The sequence below is a fragment of the Schistocerca serialis genome, chromosome 2, assembly GCF_023864345.2.
Source record: "Schistocerca serialis cubense isolate TAMUIC-IGC-003099 chromosome 2, iqSchSeri2.2, whole genome shotgun sequence".
Classification (NCBI taxonomy): Eukaryota; Metazoa; Arthropoda; class Insecta; order Orthoptera; family Acrididae; genus Schistocerca; species Schistocerca serialis.
Window position 1 is genome coordinate 682,808,339 of NC_064639.1, and position 16,408 is coordinate 682,824,746.

General features: G+C 39.8%; 1 protein-coding gene across 2 annotated transcripts in view; it reads left to right on the forward strand.

The window, feature by feature from the left end:
* The window catches only part of LOC126457805 (oxidized purine nucleoside triphosphate hydrolase-like), a 167,269-nt gene that overhangs the window by 81,005 nt on the left and 69,856 nt on the right, over positions 1-16,408 (forward strand). The window contains exon 5 of one of the 2 annotated variants that reach the window (XM_050094416.1): positions 6,214-6,437. The exons of the other annotated variant lie outside the window; for it this stretch is intronic. Coding sequence (XP_049950373.1) covers positions 6,214-6,383 — 170 coding nt within the window. The 3' untranslated portion in view covers positions 6,384-6,437. Of the gene's footprint in view, positions 1-6,213; positions 6,438-16,408 lie in introns of those variants that run through there. 2 annotated transcript variants of the gene reach the window in all.

Here is a 16,408-nt window from a genome sequence, read left to right on the forward strand (position 1 = left end):
CCCTCCGTGTAACATGCAGCACTTCACTGTCCGCCATCCCCACCATACTATCCCTCCTACTCCCTGCTCCAGCCTTCTCCATACCCCCACCCAGTCGTCATTCCTGTCATGCACTGGTGCTGGTGCTCGAAGTATGGTTTCAGTTGCCTGAGACTGCAGTCGTGTGGACAAAGGCCTCAACAGCAGAAAACTATAATTGTGAGTCTTTTTGTTGTGCCTATCTGCGCCTCAGCATCTCCACTATATGGTGAGTAGCAATTTTCCTTCTCATAATATTGATACATTCCATCCTGGATTTTCCATTGTTTAAAAGAAATGATTGGTTGATAGGTCACATTCTGAGCCATCAAACTACTATTCTTTCTCCCATCTGAACAGGTCTCGGAAGGCCCAGTGGTACCGGCCAACCACTGTGCCATTCTCAGATGATAGGCATCACTGGATATGGTCAGCACACTGTTCTCCTGCCTATTGCCAGTTTTCATGACAAGAATCACTACTTCTACTATTTTCGTGTTCCTTCCTTATGCATTCTATTGTGGTGAGGCTGACGTTAGCATAAATTGCAGCCTTTGGATTTGGACTGATAATACACTCCTGGAAATGGAAAAAAGAACACATTGACACCAGTGTGTCAGACCCACCATACTTGCTCCGGACACTGCGAGAGGGCTGTACAAGCAATGATCACACGCACGGCACAGCGGACATACCAGGAACCGCGGTGTTGGCCGTCGAATGGCGCTAGCTGCGCAGCATTTGTGCACCGCCGCCGTCAGTGTCAGCCAGTTTGCCGTGGCATACGGAGCTCCATCGCAGTCTTTAACACTGGTAGCATGCCGCGACAGCGTGGACGTGAACCGTATGTGCAGTTGACGGACTTTGAGTGAGGGCGTATAGTGGGCATGCGGGAGGCCGGGTGGACGTACCGCCGAATTGCTCAACACGTGGGGCGTGAGGTCTCCACAGTACATCGATGTTGTCGCCAGTGGTCGGCGGAAGGTGCACGTGCCCGTCGACCTGGGACCGGACCGCAGTGATGCACGGATGCACGCCAAGACCGTAGGATCCTACGCAGTGCCGTAGGGGACCGCACCGCCACTTCCCAGCAAATTAGGGACACTGTTGCTCCTGGGGTATCGGCGAGGAGCATTCGCAACCGTCTCCATGAAGCTGGGCTACGGTCCCGCACACCGTTAGGCCGTCTTCCGCTCACGCCCCAACATCGTGCAGCCCGCCTCCAGTGGTGTCGCGACAGGCGTGAATGGAGGGATGAATGGAGACGTGTCGTCTTCAGCGATGAGAGTCGCTTCTGCCTTGGTGCCAATGATGGTCGTATGCGTGTTTGGCGCCGTGCAGGTGAGCGCCACAATCAGGACTGCATACAACCGAGGCACAGAGGGCCAACACCCGGCATCATGGTGTGGGGAGCGATCTCCTACACTGGCCGTACACCACTGGTGATCGTCGAGGGGACACTGAATAGTGCACGGTACATCCAAACCGTCATCGAACCCATCGTTCTACCATTCCTAGACCGGCAAGGGAACTTGCTGTTCCAACAGGACAATGCACGTCCGCATGTATCCCGTGCCACCCAACGTGCTCTAGAAGGTGTAAGTCAACTACCCTGGCCAGCAAGATCTCCGGATCTGTCCCCCATTGAGCATGTTTGGGACTGGATGAAGCGTCGTCTCACGCGGTCTGCACGTCCAGCACGAACGCTGGTCCAACTGAGGCGCCAGGTGGAAATGGCATGGCAAGCCGTTCCACAGGACTACATCCAGCATCTCTACGATCGTCTCCATGGGAGAATAGCAGCCTGCATTGCTGCGAAAGGTGGATATACACTGTACTAGTGCCGACATTGTGCATGCTCTGTTGCCTGTGTCTATGTGCCTGTGGTTCTGTCAGTGTGATCATGTGATGTATCTGACCCCAGGAATGTGTCAATAAAGTTTCCCCTTCCTGGGACAATGAATTCACGGTGTTCTTATTTCAATTTCCAGGAGTGTATTAGCCAACAGTTCTTTTGTGTCACCTTCATAACACATGCTGTAATAACATTATAGACGATCGAATGCTCATTACTCCATAGGTACCGCCTCTCCTTCATATTATACAATTTTTTTTTTTTGCAATGCATGGCGATAACCTATCTCTTCCGGATACCGAAGTATAACAGTTAATATACAAAGTTAACTGACTGACACTGACAACTAAGATCCCACAAACAGAAACAATGTGTATCACTACATGCCGATCTACTTTGCTAGACAGGCAACAGGCAACTGATTTTGGGTGCCCCTGTAGGTCATTGGCAGGGTTCTTCCTATGAAAAGGCCTCTGCTGCTTGCTCTTTAGTTCACAGACAGACTATATCCAGTATTGTATCTACAGTGTAAGACAGCCTTGTTTGCGATTTATAGTGTATTAACATTTACACTGTAGAGTCTGGGTTATGCTTGTAATTACAGTTGGTGCATGTGTATGTAAGATTGCATTTCCTGTACTCACATATAACCCTTAAGCTTACTGCAAATATTCCTCATCCCATTGGAAGTTATTAGAGTGTTCTTCTTCTTCTTTCGATTTCGGCCATCTTTGGACCACGTTCAACAATTCACTTGCCCGGCTTTTTGATCTTTTTTTCTCTCTTCCCAATATTTCCTCATCATTTTCGAGTGGTTCCTCCTCCGCTCTTCCGACCATTTCCTGTTATTATTCTTTAGTTTCGTTTCTTCTGGAAAACGCTTAATTTCGTTCACTATTTGTCTAAACTTTTCCCTGTCCCTGATTGACTCACGGGTGACATTAAAATAGGCCAAATCCTTTTTCACCATCTGTATCCATTGATTGTTGGTTTTTTCGTTCCTGTTACTATGTTCAAACACTTTTCTTGTTAGTCTGTTTCCATCCATCCTCGACAGGTGACCATAAAACGTTAGTCTGCGTTTACGCATTGCCTCACTCACTTTCTCAATAGTTTTGTATATTTCCTTATTACTCTTTAGCTTGTACTCTTCTCCAATCTTTCTCGGTCCTAATATTTTTCTCAAAATTTTCCTTTCTTTCTTTTCCATGTTTTCTATTTCCCCCTTTTTGTTAAGAGTTAGGCACTCCGATGCATACAGGCATTCTGGTCTAATGACAGTTTTATAATGTCTTAATTTAGCTTGAATCGAAATGTTTTTTTTGTTATATATGTCTTTGGTTTTTTGAAAAGCAAATTCCATTTTCCTTGCTCTCGCCTGGTTTGCACTCTTGTCTAAACCATTCACTTGAATTATTTCACCTAAATACTTAAATTTTTCTACTCTCTTAATATTGCCGTATTTAGTAATAAGATTTTTCTTGTTATTTCTATGATTAGACATATACACGGTTTTTTCAAATGAAATCTGCAGTCCAGCTCTGGCCGAAACTTCTTGTAGTTTCTCCAGGTAGTTCTGAGCTATTTCTTCGTTTTCTGTAATTATTGCCAGATCGTCTGCAAAAGCTAAACAGTCCACTTCTATTTTTTCTTTTTTTGTTCCAATTCTGATGTCATTCTTGGTGCCTTTGAGTTCTTCTTTCCATATTCTCAATATCTTTTCCAGTACGCAGTTGAAGAGGATTGGGGATAAACCATCACCTTGTCTAACACCTGTTTTAATTTCGAACTTCCTTGAAATTTCGCCCATAAATTTAACTTTGGCCTTACTGTTTGTTAGCGTCTGTTTGATAATTTGAATTGTTTTCGTATCGACCCCAAATTCTTCCAATACTTTCAGTAATGTTTCTCTATCTACCGAGTCGTATGCTTTTTTGAAATCTACAAATACTATTGCAAATCTCTGGCCTCTTGAGATTCTGTAACGAATTAGTGTTTTCAGGTTAAATATTTGTTCAACACAGGATCTACCTTGTCTAAAACCTGCTTGATATTCACCTATTTTTTTATCCAGAACTGGCTCCACGATTTGAAGTAATTTCCTTGACAAAATTTTGTATCCTACTGGTAGTAGCGAGATCCCTCTATAATTATTAACATTCATCTTATCCCCCTTTTTGTGTAGTGGGTGTATCAGGGCACACTGCCAGTCTTCAGGAATTCTTTCTTCATCCCAGATCTTCTTAAACATATGTTCCAAAACTTGTGGGAGGTTGGTATCCATTATTTTTAGGATTTCTGGTACTATGGAGTCTTCACCTGGGGCTTTATTGTTTTTTAGACTGTGTATTATGTGTTTTATTTCTTCAGCGTCTGGAGGTTTTGACTCGGTATTAGTATTTCGGTGGTTTTCAAAACTCATTTTATCTTTGGGTGGTTCACAATTTAGTAGATTCTCGAAATATTTTGCTAATATTTCACAATTAGTCTTGTTTGTCAAACCTAGCTTGTTCTCTTCATCTTTAAAACATAAATTTGGGGATTGGTATTTGGTTAGCTGTTTTCTAAAAGTTTTGTAGAAATCTCTAGAATTATTTCTTTTAAAGTCTTCCTCAATCTGTTCTAGGTTATCCTGAAATTGTCTTCTTTTTTTATTACGGAAAAGCTTAGCTGTTTCTCTTCTCTGGATTTTAAAATTGTCAAGATCTTGAGGATCTTTTGTGGAGTTCCATTTCTGCCACAATTTCTGTCTCTTCTCCAGGTTCTCATCACATTCATTGTCCCACCATGGATGTCTTCTTACTCTTTTCACGAGACAATTTTCTTTTGCTATTTCAACTATTTCGTTTTTGATCTCCTCCCATCCCGCTTCCTTATTTATTGTGGATATGCCATCGCTATCTTTGTGCAATGCTCTTTGAAACCGTTGTTTAATTTCTTCATTTTTTAACGTTTCTGTGTTATATTTTGGAATTTTGTAAAAGGTTTTCTTCTCTTTTCGAAATGGGAGTGGTCTGAATTTAATCGTAGTCAAATAGTGGTCTGAATCAACATCAAGGCTTTTCAGCACTTTAGTGTTTTGAATTTCTTCTTGACAATGAAGTGAGATAGCCACATGGTCAGTTTGGAATTCTCCGAGAAGTGGATTTGGTGATCTCCATGTTTTAGTTTTTCGGCTCAGCTTTTTGAAATGTGTTGTCATTATTTTCAAGTTGAAATGCCTACATACCTCTATAAGCCTTTCTCCATTTTTTGAAGTTCTTTTGTGACCTGGGAAGAGGCCTACTGTTCCATGGTATTTTTTCTCCCTTCCTATTTGTGCGTTAAAATCGCCTACTAACATTTTTATGTTCTTCTTTGAGCATCTATCCAGTTCCATTTCAAGTATCTCCCAAAATTAGAGTGTTCATTATATTCAGCACCATGATATTTCCAAACAACATAGCTTTGGCCATTGTAGCAGTTAGCAGCCCTCTCAGCATTTACCTCTTGGTGCTTATTGCTTGCAGCCAGATATTCACTCCTGTTAATCATTACCTCCTTTGTCTGTAGCTGACCTTGGCAGAACCCATTACCATTGCCCAGCCTTCAATCTTTTATACATAGCACAGTGAACAGTTTTGCTGCAGTGATTCTGTGTGCTGGGTGCATTTCCTGACAGGAAACAATCCCTGGCATTCTTCAGCAGCTTAAACTAATGGTCATGCTCCTTTGACGCTCTGGTCTTTCCACAGCACTTGTTTGGACTGTCTATTATTGTTTGCGTTTCTGGACCTTACCACAGCAGTGGAACCTTTCCTGATTTCCCCAGCTTCAACAAATAACTCTTAACGACAGCATGAGGCTTTCTCTCCAGCCTTGTCACGTTACAATTATATTTTTGTATGTGTTTTCATGTGATACTGAGTGCAATGCTTTTTGGAATATTCATCTTCTTTATAAGGTTCTTAGCTTAGTAGTGACACTTTAATTTTTAAAAGCCACTCGATTTTGACAGTGTATTACAATATTTTGTAAACAGTAAAGGAGTAATGGGCACAAATTTCCACATTATATTGCAGCTTATTTTCTATTAATCTTTCACTTGAATAGTTATGGTATTCTGCTCATTGTACACAGTTTGCTGTCTTAATGAACTAGTAATACAGTGACTTATTTCAACTAACTATCAAAGGAATGGGAGCAGAAAATTAGTGTCATGAAGGATCCTTTAATGTATCGAAGACGTTTAAATCCTAGTCTTCTCCTTATTCTAAGCAAATAGTAATAGTTCTGTTAACATTTTTTTTGTTAAAAAGTGCAGTGTGTTAGTTTTTAAGTATGTTAATATCATTTTACAGAAATGTTGCCAAAGTGGTATTCAATTGACGAGATACCATTTGATAAGATGTGGGCTGATGATCGACACTGGTTACCACTTATACTTCAAGGGCATAAGATCAAAGGTTACTTCCTGTTTGAAGGTCATAGCACAATTCTGCGACATGATTTGAACATTGTGACAGAGTGAAGTTAATGTATTTGAAAAATAAAGGAAATTGTTTCAGATATGATCTTGAGTAAACCGTGTTTGTACCATGCTATAAAGTGAAACCTGAGTGAACTATTTTCATATAGTAATGTGTAAATTTTATACTTTTATTTTAATATTAGATTACTGCTTGTGTCATAACAATCATTTTTCTATAGTTGACTACACACTACTTCACATCATGTAAAAAGTGTGTATTAAATGTTAATTGATATTTGTATAACACCTATGGATGATCATAATCAACATTTTTCACTCCACTTTAGTTTTGTACATGTTTCTTTTCATTATTAATGTAAATGTAGAGGTTACTACGCAACTGTGTGTCAACCTTATTGATTAACTGTGATAGAAAATGTACAAACAGTAGTTGGACAAGGAAGGGAACATTTTCAATGAAATATTCAAATGTGTTTACTTGTCCCACAGCAGAATACAGTAGCAATGTTGCTGTATGAAAAAGTGAAGACAAACACAAAGGAGGTAGGGAAGTTAGAGGCTGTGGGCGAAGGACAAGTAACTCACCAGAGATGCTGGTAAGTAATTAATAATGCCAATGGACAGACAATTGGGCAGAGGATAAATATTTTCTGTAAAGTAGTCCACACACAAGCAATAGAGACCAGACCAGTGAATGGAAACATGTCAGTAACTGTAGTGGATAATGAAGAGAAAAGAAATTGAAGGAGGAGAGGGTTAAATGAAGACAAGAAGATAATCTTCAAGTCGATGGGTGAAACCAAGTGTGTTATGGAAGTAGTGTGCGCGTGCAGAAGCATCAGGAGTTGTTTTTGAAGCCCAACTGATAAAATTCACATCAGCTTATGTATGTGTGTGTGCATGCTGGTGTTGTTCAAGAGTATAATGTGGATTGTGTTCACTAACTATTAAAGTATTTCTATCAGTAATAGCACAGTGCCAAATAATGAATGTCCTTTATTAGATCATAGTGCTTGATAAGAATGTTACTGAAATGCTGAAAAGTATTTTGTTGTATTCAGTTTCATGATACTTGGAGCACCATAATCCGCCTGTGTTCAGTTCTACTGAATGGACACACTTTTCACAAACCACAGCGAAGGAAGCTAAATTTAAAAAGGTAAATGGGTGTATAACATCCAGGGGTATTAGTGTTAATATTATACACACAGTGCAATATTATACACACAGAGAATGTGGATATTATTTACAGGTTGATTGAAGGACATTTGTGAATGCATTTATTATGTCCAGTAAGAGGGAAAGCAGGTAGCAAAATTGTGTAGTACTAAAAAAAGGTGAGTCAGCGACTGTGACAGCCAAAACTTTTTCTAGTGTTTGAGAAGCATTAACTGAAGCATTAACAGTGGTGTTGTCAATTTTAATTAAGATAAATGTGGAGGACATTGGCTTATAAATCTGGGAAGGAGATTTGACTATGGTCGTTGCAAGGAGAAATGACAGGAAAGAGAGAAAAAAAATCCGGTGCTTGACTTGTGTAGGGCTGGAACCCAGAAATTTCGGCAAGAACCTTTCTGAACATTGCAGAATGTAATTAGATAGATATGGATTCAAATATATCTGGAATGTTGGAAACATAATTATTTCATAGAGAAACAGACCAGTTATTATAAGTCATGTCACCTTTTTGTGGAAAATGTATTGTTGTGATATATTGGTTGATTTTTAACAAGTTATCATTATTTACAGTGGTATCAGTTATATGCTTAATGGGGCATGTTATTTTTCCTGATGGCAGTAAACTCTTTCACAACATATGGTATGTGTGGAATGGTACCACCCTTGTAGTATTGTGCAAGCTACAACTGGCCTCTGGGTGATGTTACCTTATGATCATTTGACGGAATTTGCCCAAGAGTGTAACGGTTTAGGTTCCAAGAACTCTGTGTTTTTAATGTGTGTGTTGGTCAGTGCTATTTGGGTGTATGTTATAGTAACCCAGTGTTAAGCTTGGTTACAAAAATGGACAATGTTGACTAATTAACACAATTTGTGAGGTCTATATGAACCTTAGCTTTGAGGTAAACTGGTTGCCAATGAGCAGAATGAGGTTTTAGTTGAAGCGCTTGTCAGCATCAAGTTCTGAGACATATACCACACACCACATCTATTCGGCTTTCTCAGGCATATTGCATTATGGCTAAGTCAACTCGCATTCCACAACTATTTATAAGAATGAAATTGTTCTCAACCCACAATAAAAGAATTGTCTCACAGGATGTGTGACTAAACTGTGAACTCAGTTAATGAATAATGCTTTAGAAAACCAATTAGGAGCTATAGGAACCAACTAATACTTTGTAACAAGTTTATAATACTTTGGAGTAAGTTTTTCTGTAAAGTATCACAAGACATCTGTAGTCAGTAGAATAACTAATATGAGACACACTGATCGAAACACTTCATGTCAAGCAGCACAACTAAAAAAATGCTACATTGTATAGAGACTACCTGATTAAGTTGGAGCTTCGCAACCTGCATTTCAGTAAGCATGTTGGGTCCAGTGAAGCATATAGGACCGTGGAAACAAAGGGATTAAAATAGCGAGAGGAATGATCCAGCATTATATAGAATGCTAAAGGATAATACATGACCCTCATTGCTTATGGAAAGCCATCTCACATACATGATATTTGTATAACTTTTTCTCATCTTCATCATCTTAGCCATAAAATATGTAGTTATGAACTGTGATCTGTGACAGTGATTAAAAGGGCATAAACATCTTAAAGATTAGAGGTGAGGCACTTCATTTATGATGATAGTAAATAGATGCTCAGAGGCAGAGATTAAAAGAGACTATGGGACCTCTGCTACATATAGAAATTGCAAAAAAAGCTGCAATAGTAAGTTTTTTCCATGAATTTCAGTAGTGAAACAATGGATCACATTTGAAGAATTTGCGTTGAAAAGCTATCGACATACAAATGGAAAAAAAGCATTTGAGTGCTTGAAATGTCTGAATATAAAAAGTTACACAATATGGGGTGTTAGGCCTGTATCACATTCCTTAAAGGATGATCTGTGAACACTAAGATTCTGAAATATGAATAGTAATGGCGGCAAGAAGAGACAAGGTTGTGCTATGCCCACTGGATAACTATTGATGGTGTCTGTTTAGAATCTCTCCCTCTTGCATATGCATCTATCGGACTATAGTTTACATGTTGATTCAATGTGACGTGACATGGAATCTGCTTGTATTAACTTGTTCTTTTATTTTTAGTTAAGCCCTCTTCTGAAATGGCTACAATAGAATGTAGAACATAAGTTATTGGGATTAACATGCACTGTAATCTAATACTCTCATTAGTGAGCATTGCAGAAGCATCTGATTGTTGAGCACTTAATTCTAACAGTACTCCATATGCAAATCAGGTGTGCTCCAGCAGCTGTTACACTTTCTACAGCAGTAAGTGCTACTTTTCATCCGTGGTATTAAACATGGTATCAATAAACATAACTGCCCCAGCAAGTTTTCATTGCCGAACTTTGGTAGTTGCATGAATGGTGCACCAACTAACAAAAATTGGCTGCCTACATTTTTTTCCAGAATCTTTACAGTATTTCATTTTCATTGGCTTACCCAAGCCTTTCCAATCCAATGTTGGATCTTGGCCAGTGTAATGATTTTGCTCCCTTATTGGATAACGTCTCACTTGTCAGCAAATATTAAAAGCTTTTGATGAACTTATCTTTAAACTCATTTCCTGCACTGAAGAAATAATGCTAGTGGGTATCTGGTGAGAGGGGAGTTGATGAACACTAAAACAAGTCAGTTTTGCAATATGGCCTGTATGCCTAGAACATTGGCGATGAGATTTTAAAAAGAGAATTGCATGTGGCCATGATGAATGGACCGTTTCAGCATACAACTGCTGTAAGTTAAGGAAATCACAAAACTAATGATTGGATGAGTATTTGAGACCCAGTCGTCTGAAAAATTCCAGCATCTTCATCACTGTTCCACTTCCCTCAGGCTGTAGCTTCTGCAAACATAATTTAAGTGATTAGCTTGTGAAGCCACATATTAAATATCAGTTCTGTTAGCCAGTGCCTCATAAACAGCATGTGCCTCATAAACAGCATGTCAGTAGTCAAAGGTTACTAATAATAGCGTGTCTAACATATCACGTCTTTTGCTAGGGGTATGCATTACGGCAGGGAAAGCGAAAAAAGTGAAGGTTTAAGTTCTATTGGAAAAATTATTAAAGAATTTGATGTTTTCAACTATCTAGGGAATAAGTTAACCACGAAAGAAAACATCAGAGGAAGAAACTTCAGAGAGGACGGAAAATTGCTCAAAATTTTATTACTGTATATTGCACAGAGTTAAGAACTGGAAAATTCCTGACAAAGAAAAGACTGTGGTGTATAAATACCAGTTTTGACCTATGGATGAGAATGTTGGACCTGGACCAAGAAAAGTCTGAGAAGAATACAAACAACAGAGGTACAGTTTCCATGAGGGATCCTGGGTAAGATTAAAGAATGGACAGGATAAGAAATGAAATTAAGAACATGGTTCAGATCAGTTCCCTAGAATAAACAATGCAGAAAGAAAGGCTGAAACGAAATGGTTGGGTTATGTTAAAAGGATTGGAAAAGAAAGACTACCAAGAAGAGCTCGAGAATGGAGAGAATCTGGAAGAAGACCAGTTGAAAGACCATGAACATAACGAAAGCGCTGGCAAGTCGATAGACACAAAAACAAACACAAACATACACACGAAATTCTAGCTTTCGCAACCAACGGTTGCTTCGTCAGGAAAGAGGGAAGGAGAGGGAAAGACGAAAGGATGTGGGTTTTAAGGGAGAGGGTAAGGAGTCATCCCAATCCCGGGAGCGGAAAGACTTACCTTAGGGGGAAAAAAGGACAGGTATACACTCGTGCACACACACACATATCCATCCGCATATACACAGACACAAGCAGACATTTGTAAAGGCAAGGAGTTTGGGCAGAGATGTCAGCCGAAGCGGAAGTACAGAGGCAGAGATGTTGTTGAAAGACAGGTGAGGTATGAGCGGCGCAAATTGAAATTAGAAATTAGCGGAGATTGAGGCCTGGCGGATAGCGAGAAGAGAGGATATGCTGAAGGGCAAGTTCCCATCTCCGGAGTTCTGACAAGTTGGTGTTAGTGGGAAGTATCCAGATAACCCAGACGGTGTAACACTGTGCCAAGATGTGCTGGCTGTGCACCAAGGCATGTTTAGCCACAGGGTGATCTTCATTACCAACAAACACTGTCTGCCTGTGTCCATTCATGTGAATGGACAGTTTGTTGCTGGTCATTCCCACATAGAATGTGTCACAGTGTAGGCAGGTCAGTTGGTAAATCACGTGGGTGCTTTCACACGTGGCTCTGCCTTTGATCGTGTACACCTTCCGGGTCACAGGACTGGAGTAGGTGGTGGTGGGAGGGTGCGTGGGACAGGTTTTACACCGGGGGCGGTTACAAGGGTAGGAGCCAGAGGGTAGGGAAGGTGGTTTGGGGATTTCATAGGGATGAACTAACAGGTTACGAAAATTAGGTGGACGGCGGAAAGACACTCTTGGTGGAGTGGGGAGGATTTCATGAAGGATGGATCTCATTTCAGGGCAGGATTTGAGGAAGTCATATCCCTGCTGGAGAGCCACATTCAGAGTCTGGTCCAGTCCCGGAAAGTATCCTGTCACAAGTGGGGCACTTTTGTGGTCCTTCTGTGGGAGGTTCTGGGTTTGAGGGGATGAGGAAGTGGCTCTGGTTATTTGCTTCTGTACCAGGTCGAGAGGGTAGTTGCGGGATGCGAAAGCTGTTGTCAGGGTGTTGGTGTAATGGTTCAGGGATTCCGGACTGGAGCAGATTCGTTTGCCATTAAGACCTAGGCTGTAGGGAAGGGACCGTTTGATGTGGAATGGGTGGCAGCTGTCATAATGGAGGTACTGTTGCTTGTTGGTGGGTTTGATGTGGACGGACGTGTGAAGCTGGCCATTGGACAGGTGGGGGTCAACGTTAAGGAAAGTGGCGTGGGATTTGGAGTAGGACCAGGTGAATCTGATGGAACCAAAGGAGTTGAGGTTGGAGAGGAAATTCTGGAGTTCTTCTTCACTGTGAGTCCAGATCATGAAGATGTCATCAATAAATCTGTACCAAACTTTGGGTTGGCAGGCCTGGGTAACCAAGAAGGCTTCCTCTAAACGACCCATGAATAGGTTGGCGTACGAGGGGGCCATCCTGGTACCCACTGCTGTTCCCTTTAATTGTTGGTATGTCTGGCGTTCAAAAGTGATTGTTAAGTATGTAAGTCTCCTTAATTGTTTTATCTGCCCTTTGCACTTTAGTGATCATTTTTGCTACAAATGATTCATGGACTCTTATGAGAGCTTTGATATGGACTTCGTCAAAAGTGTCTGGTCTTTTTGTTGTCATTTGGTATAATACGTTTTCATTGCAAGTGAGCTCCTGAACTATTTGTTCTACATAGGTTTCAAAGAAGGGTTTTTGTAATGTTCCTCAGAATGTCTTCTCATGTCCACCTCTTACAAAACCATGATTATAATTGATTGATGGGTGATTAAATTTTTCCCCGATGATGACAGTATGATGGGGCACATACATATTAACAAGTTGAGGTTTTCTCATAAGTTTTTATTTACATATGGGAATGACTCTGGTGGTCAGCAGAAATATTCAGTTATTAGTTTTAAGCCCACCTTTGGGCCTGAATCCTGAGCAAATACTTTCAAATGTTGCTTCTATTTCTTTGTTGTTGGATTTTAATTTATTTTGTAATGTGACAAATACAAACCAACTCCATACACTCTACAGTAACTGTAAGTCATGAACACCAATTCTTCATGTCAACACACTTTCTTCAAGTTTCAAGATAAATTCAATTGTTGTTAGCATGAGAAACTGTCTTCAGTATTATTTAAATAAAAAAAAAATAATAATGAAATCCTAAGTGTCCAAATAGTTGCTGCACTTCTAAAATGGATGACTGCATAAAGTTTAATTGTATTTAACTATATTTCATTTTTGTTTATTTCGTATTCTTCGTGTGTAACAAAAATACTACAGCATTCAATCTGCAGCATATTTTTTTGTTGACACAGAAACAAGCTCCAAAGCCATAGGTATCCAAATACATTTTTACACTTGGTGTGTGTGAAGGTAGAGCTGAGGCTGGTAAGTAAGGAGGTATTTACGTGAGACTGTGGCAGAGAAAATTAATCTAATGCATACTATACCTGTGGTGACATAATCAAAAAGTTTTGTCTCTGTTGTTGTGGTCTTCAGTCCAGAGACTGGTTTGATGCAGTTCTCCATGCTACTTGTGAATTGTGATTTATTAGCCTCATAACATTGTGATTATGGTACAGGAAACACGTCAAAAATTACAAACTAGAATCTAATATTAATTTTTAAAACTATATTTAGTCTATATATCAGTATCTATATTTTATATCTAAAAACAAAGAAGATGTGACTTACCAAACGAAAGCGCTGGCACGTCGATAGACACACAAACAAACACAAACATACACACAAAATTCAAGCTTTCGCAACAAACTGTTGCCTCACCAGGAAAGAGGGAAGGAGAGGGAAAGACGAAAGGATGTGGGTTTTAAGGGAGAGGGTAAGGAGTCATTCCAATCCCGGGAGCGGAAAGACTTACCTTAGGGGGAAAAAAGGACGGGTATACACTCGCGCGCACACACACACACACACACACACACACACACACACACACACACACACACACACACACACACATATATACAGACACAAGCAGACATGTCTTTAAATATGTCTGCTTGTGTCTGTATATGTGTGGATGGATATGTGTGTGTGTGTGTGTGTGCGAGTGTATACCCGTCCTTTTTTCCCCCTAAGGTAAGTCTTTCCGCTCCCGGGATTGGAATGACTCCTTACCCTCTCCCTTAAAACCCACATCCTTTCGTCTTTCCCTCTCCTTCCCTCTTTCCCGATGAGGCAACAGTTTGTTGCGAAAGCTTGAATTTTGTGTGGTATGTTTGTGTTTGTTTGTGTGTCTATCGACATTCCAGCACTTTCGTTTGGTAAGTCACATCTTCTTTGTTTTTAGATATATTTTTCCCACGTGGAATGTTTCCCTCTATTAATTAGTATCTATATTTTCTTATTTTCTAACATATGTAAATATCTTTCTTGATAATGGACAATTTGCCTTTTTTTTAAACAATATAATGCTAATTTGCAGTTGGATTCTGCTCAAATTAGGAGTTCAACTTTCATGAACTCTTCTAATGAGTAATAACATTTGTGTATAAGAATGTCATTTAATTTCTTTTTTAGTTTCACTAGATCCATGTTAGAATGTTTTTGCCTTTCAGTTTGTTGTAGACTTTCATCCCCATATATTGTGGGGTCTGAGCATATAATTTCAATCTATGGGCAGGAAGCATAGCCGGACATCCGGTCGGGGTGGCCGAGCAGTTCTAGGTGCTACAGTCTGGAACAGCACGACCGCTGCGGTCGCAGGTTCGAATCCTGCCTCGGGCATGGATGTGTGTGATGTCCTTAGGTTAGTTAGGTTTAAGTAGTTCTAAGTTCTAGGGGACTGATGACCTTAGAAGTTAAGTCTCATTGTGCTCAGTGCCATTTGAACCAGGAAGCACAAAATTATCTTTATTCCTTGCACTGTATGGATGACCAAATCGGTTTTTAATGAACAATTTCGGTTTGTTGTGTAAAAATATCATTAGCTCGTATATGTATCGGGAGGGGATAGTCAAAATTTTTAGTTTCTGTAATAATGCACGACATGATTCTCTTTGCTGTGCAGTGCACATATTTCTGATAATTTTCTTTTGGAGCTTCAGTACATGAGATGTATTACTGGAGCTCCCCCCAGAAAATAATGCCATATCTTATCACTGATTCAAAGTAACTTAAATATGCTACTTTGCGAGTGGACATGTTAGTAGCATTTGATAATATATGCTTGGCATATGCAACGCTATCCAGTTTGCTGCACAGGTACTCAATATGTGTGTTCCAGTTTAAATTCTTATCGAGGTGTAGACCTAAAAATTTGGTAGAACACACTTCTGTTAATTCTTCACTTTTATAATTAATACTAATTTCCTGGTCTTTTGAATGTTTGGTTCTGAATTGAATCAAGTTTGTTTTTGATATGGTAAGCTTCAAACCGTTTAACTGGAACCATGACTCTAGCCTGTCTAATGTACCAGTGACTCTATCAGGAATCATTTTTCTTTCTTCGCTTTCTATCAAGTGTCATCAGCAAACAGAGCGGATGGTGAATTTATGTCAAATGGTAAGTCGTTGACATACTATAGAAAGAGAATTGGACCGAGGATCGAACCTTACTGGACACCCTGTGTTATTGTTTTCCAGTCTGAATGGTAGTTTACACCATTTGAAGAGATGTTTGTTCTTTGTTTTCTATTAGATAAGTAAGAAGTAAGCCATTGAAGTACTGCACCCTTAATCCCATATTTGTGGATTAGCAAGGAATGATTTATGGAATAGAAAGCCTTTGTCAGGTCGCATAAAATTCCGGCTACTCTACAGTTTTTGTCTAGAGCTATGCTAATTTGTTCTATGAAATTATTTATGGCATCTGTTGTATTTTTCCCTTGCTGGAAGCCAAACTGATTGCACAAAATAATCCCCTGTGATACAATAAAGTTTTGGATTTGGGTAGCATCTACTTTCTCGGAAATTTTTGACAGCACTGGAAGGAGAGAGATAGGACGATAATTCCCCACATCTTCTCTTGACCCTTTTCTTAAAAAGTGGTTTTATTTCGCGTATTTTAATGACTCTGGAAAACAACCTTCTTCAAATTATCTGTTGATTAATTCAGCTAGTGGAGGACTTACTATTTTGTACACCGATTTAATTACTTTCGCAGCTATCCCATCCCAACCCATCGAATTTTTATTTTTTAGTGATAATATAATGTCTTCTATTCCTTTCATTGTAATATTTCTAAATTTCATGGGAGATATA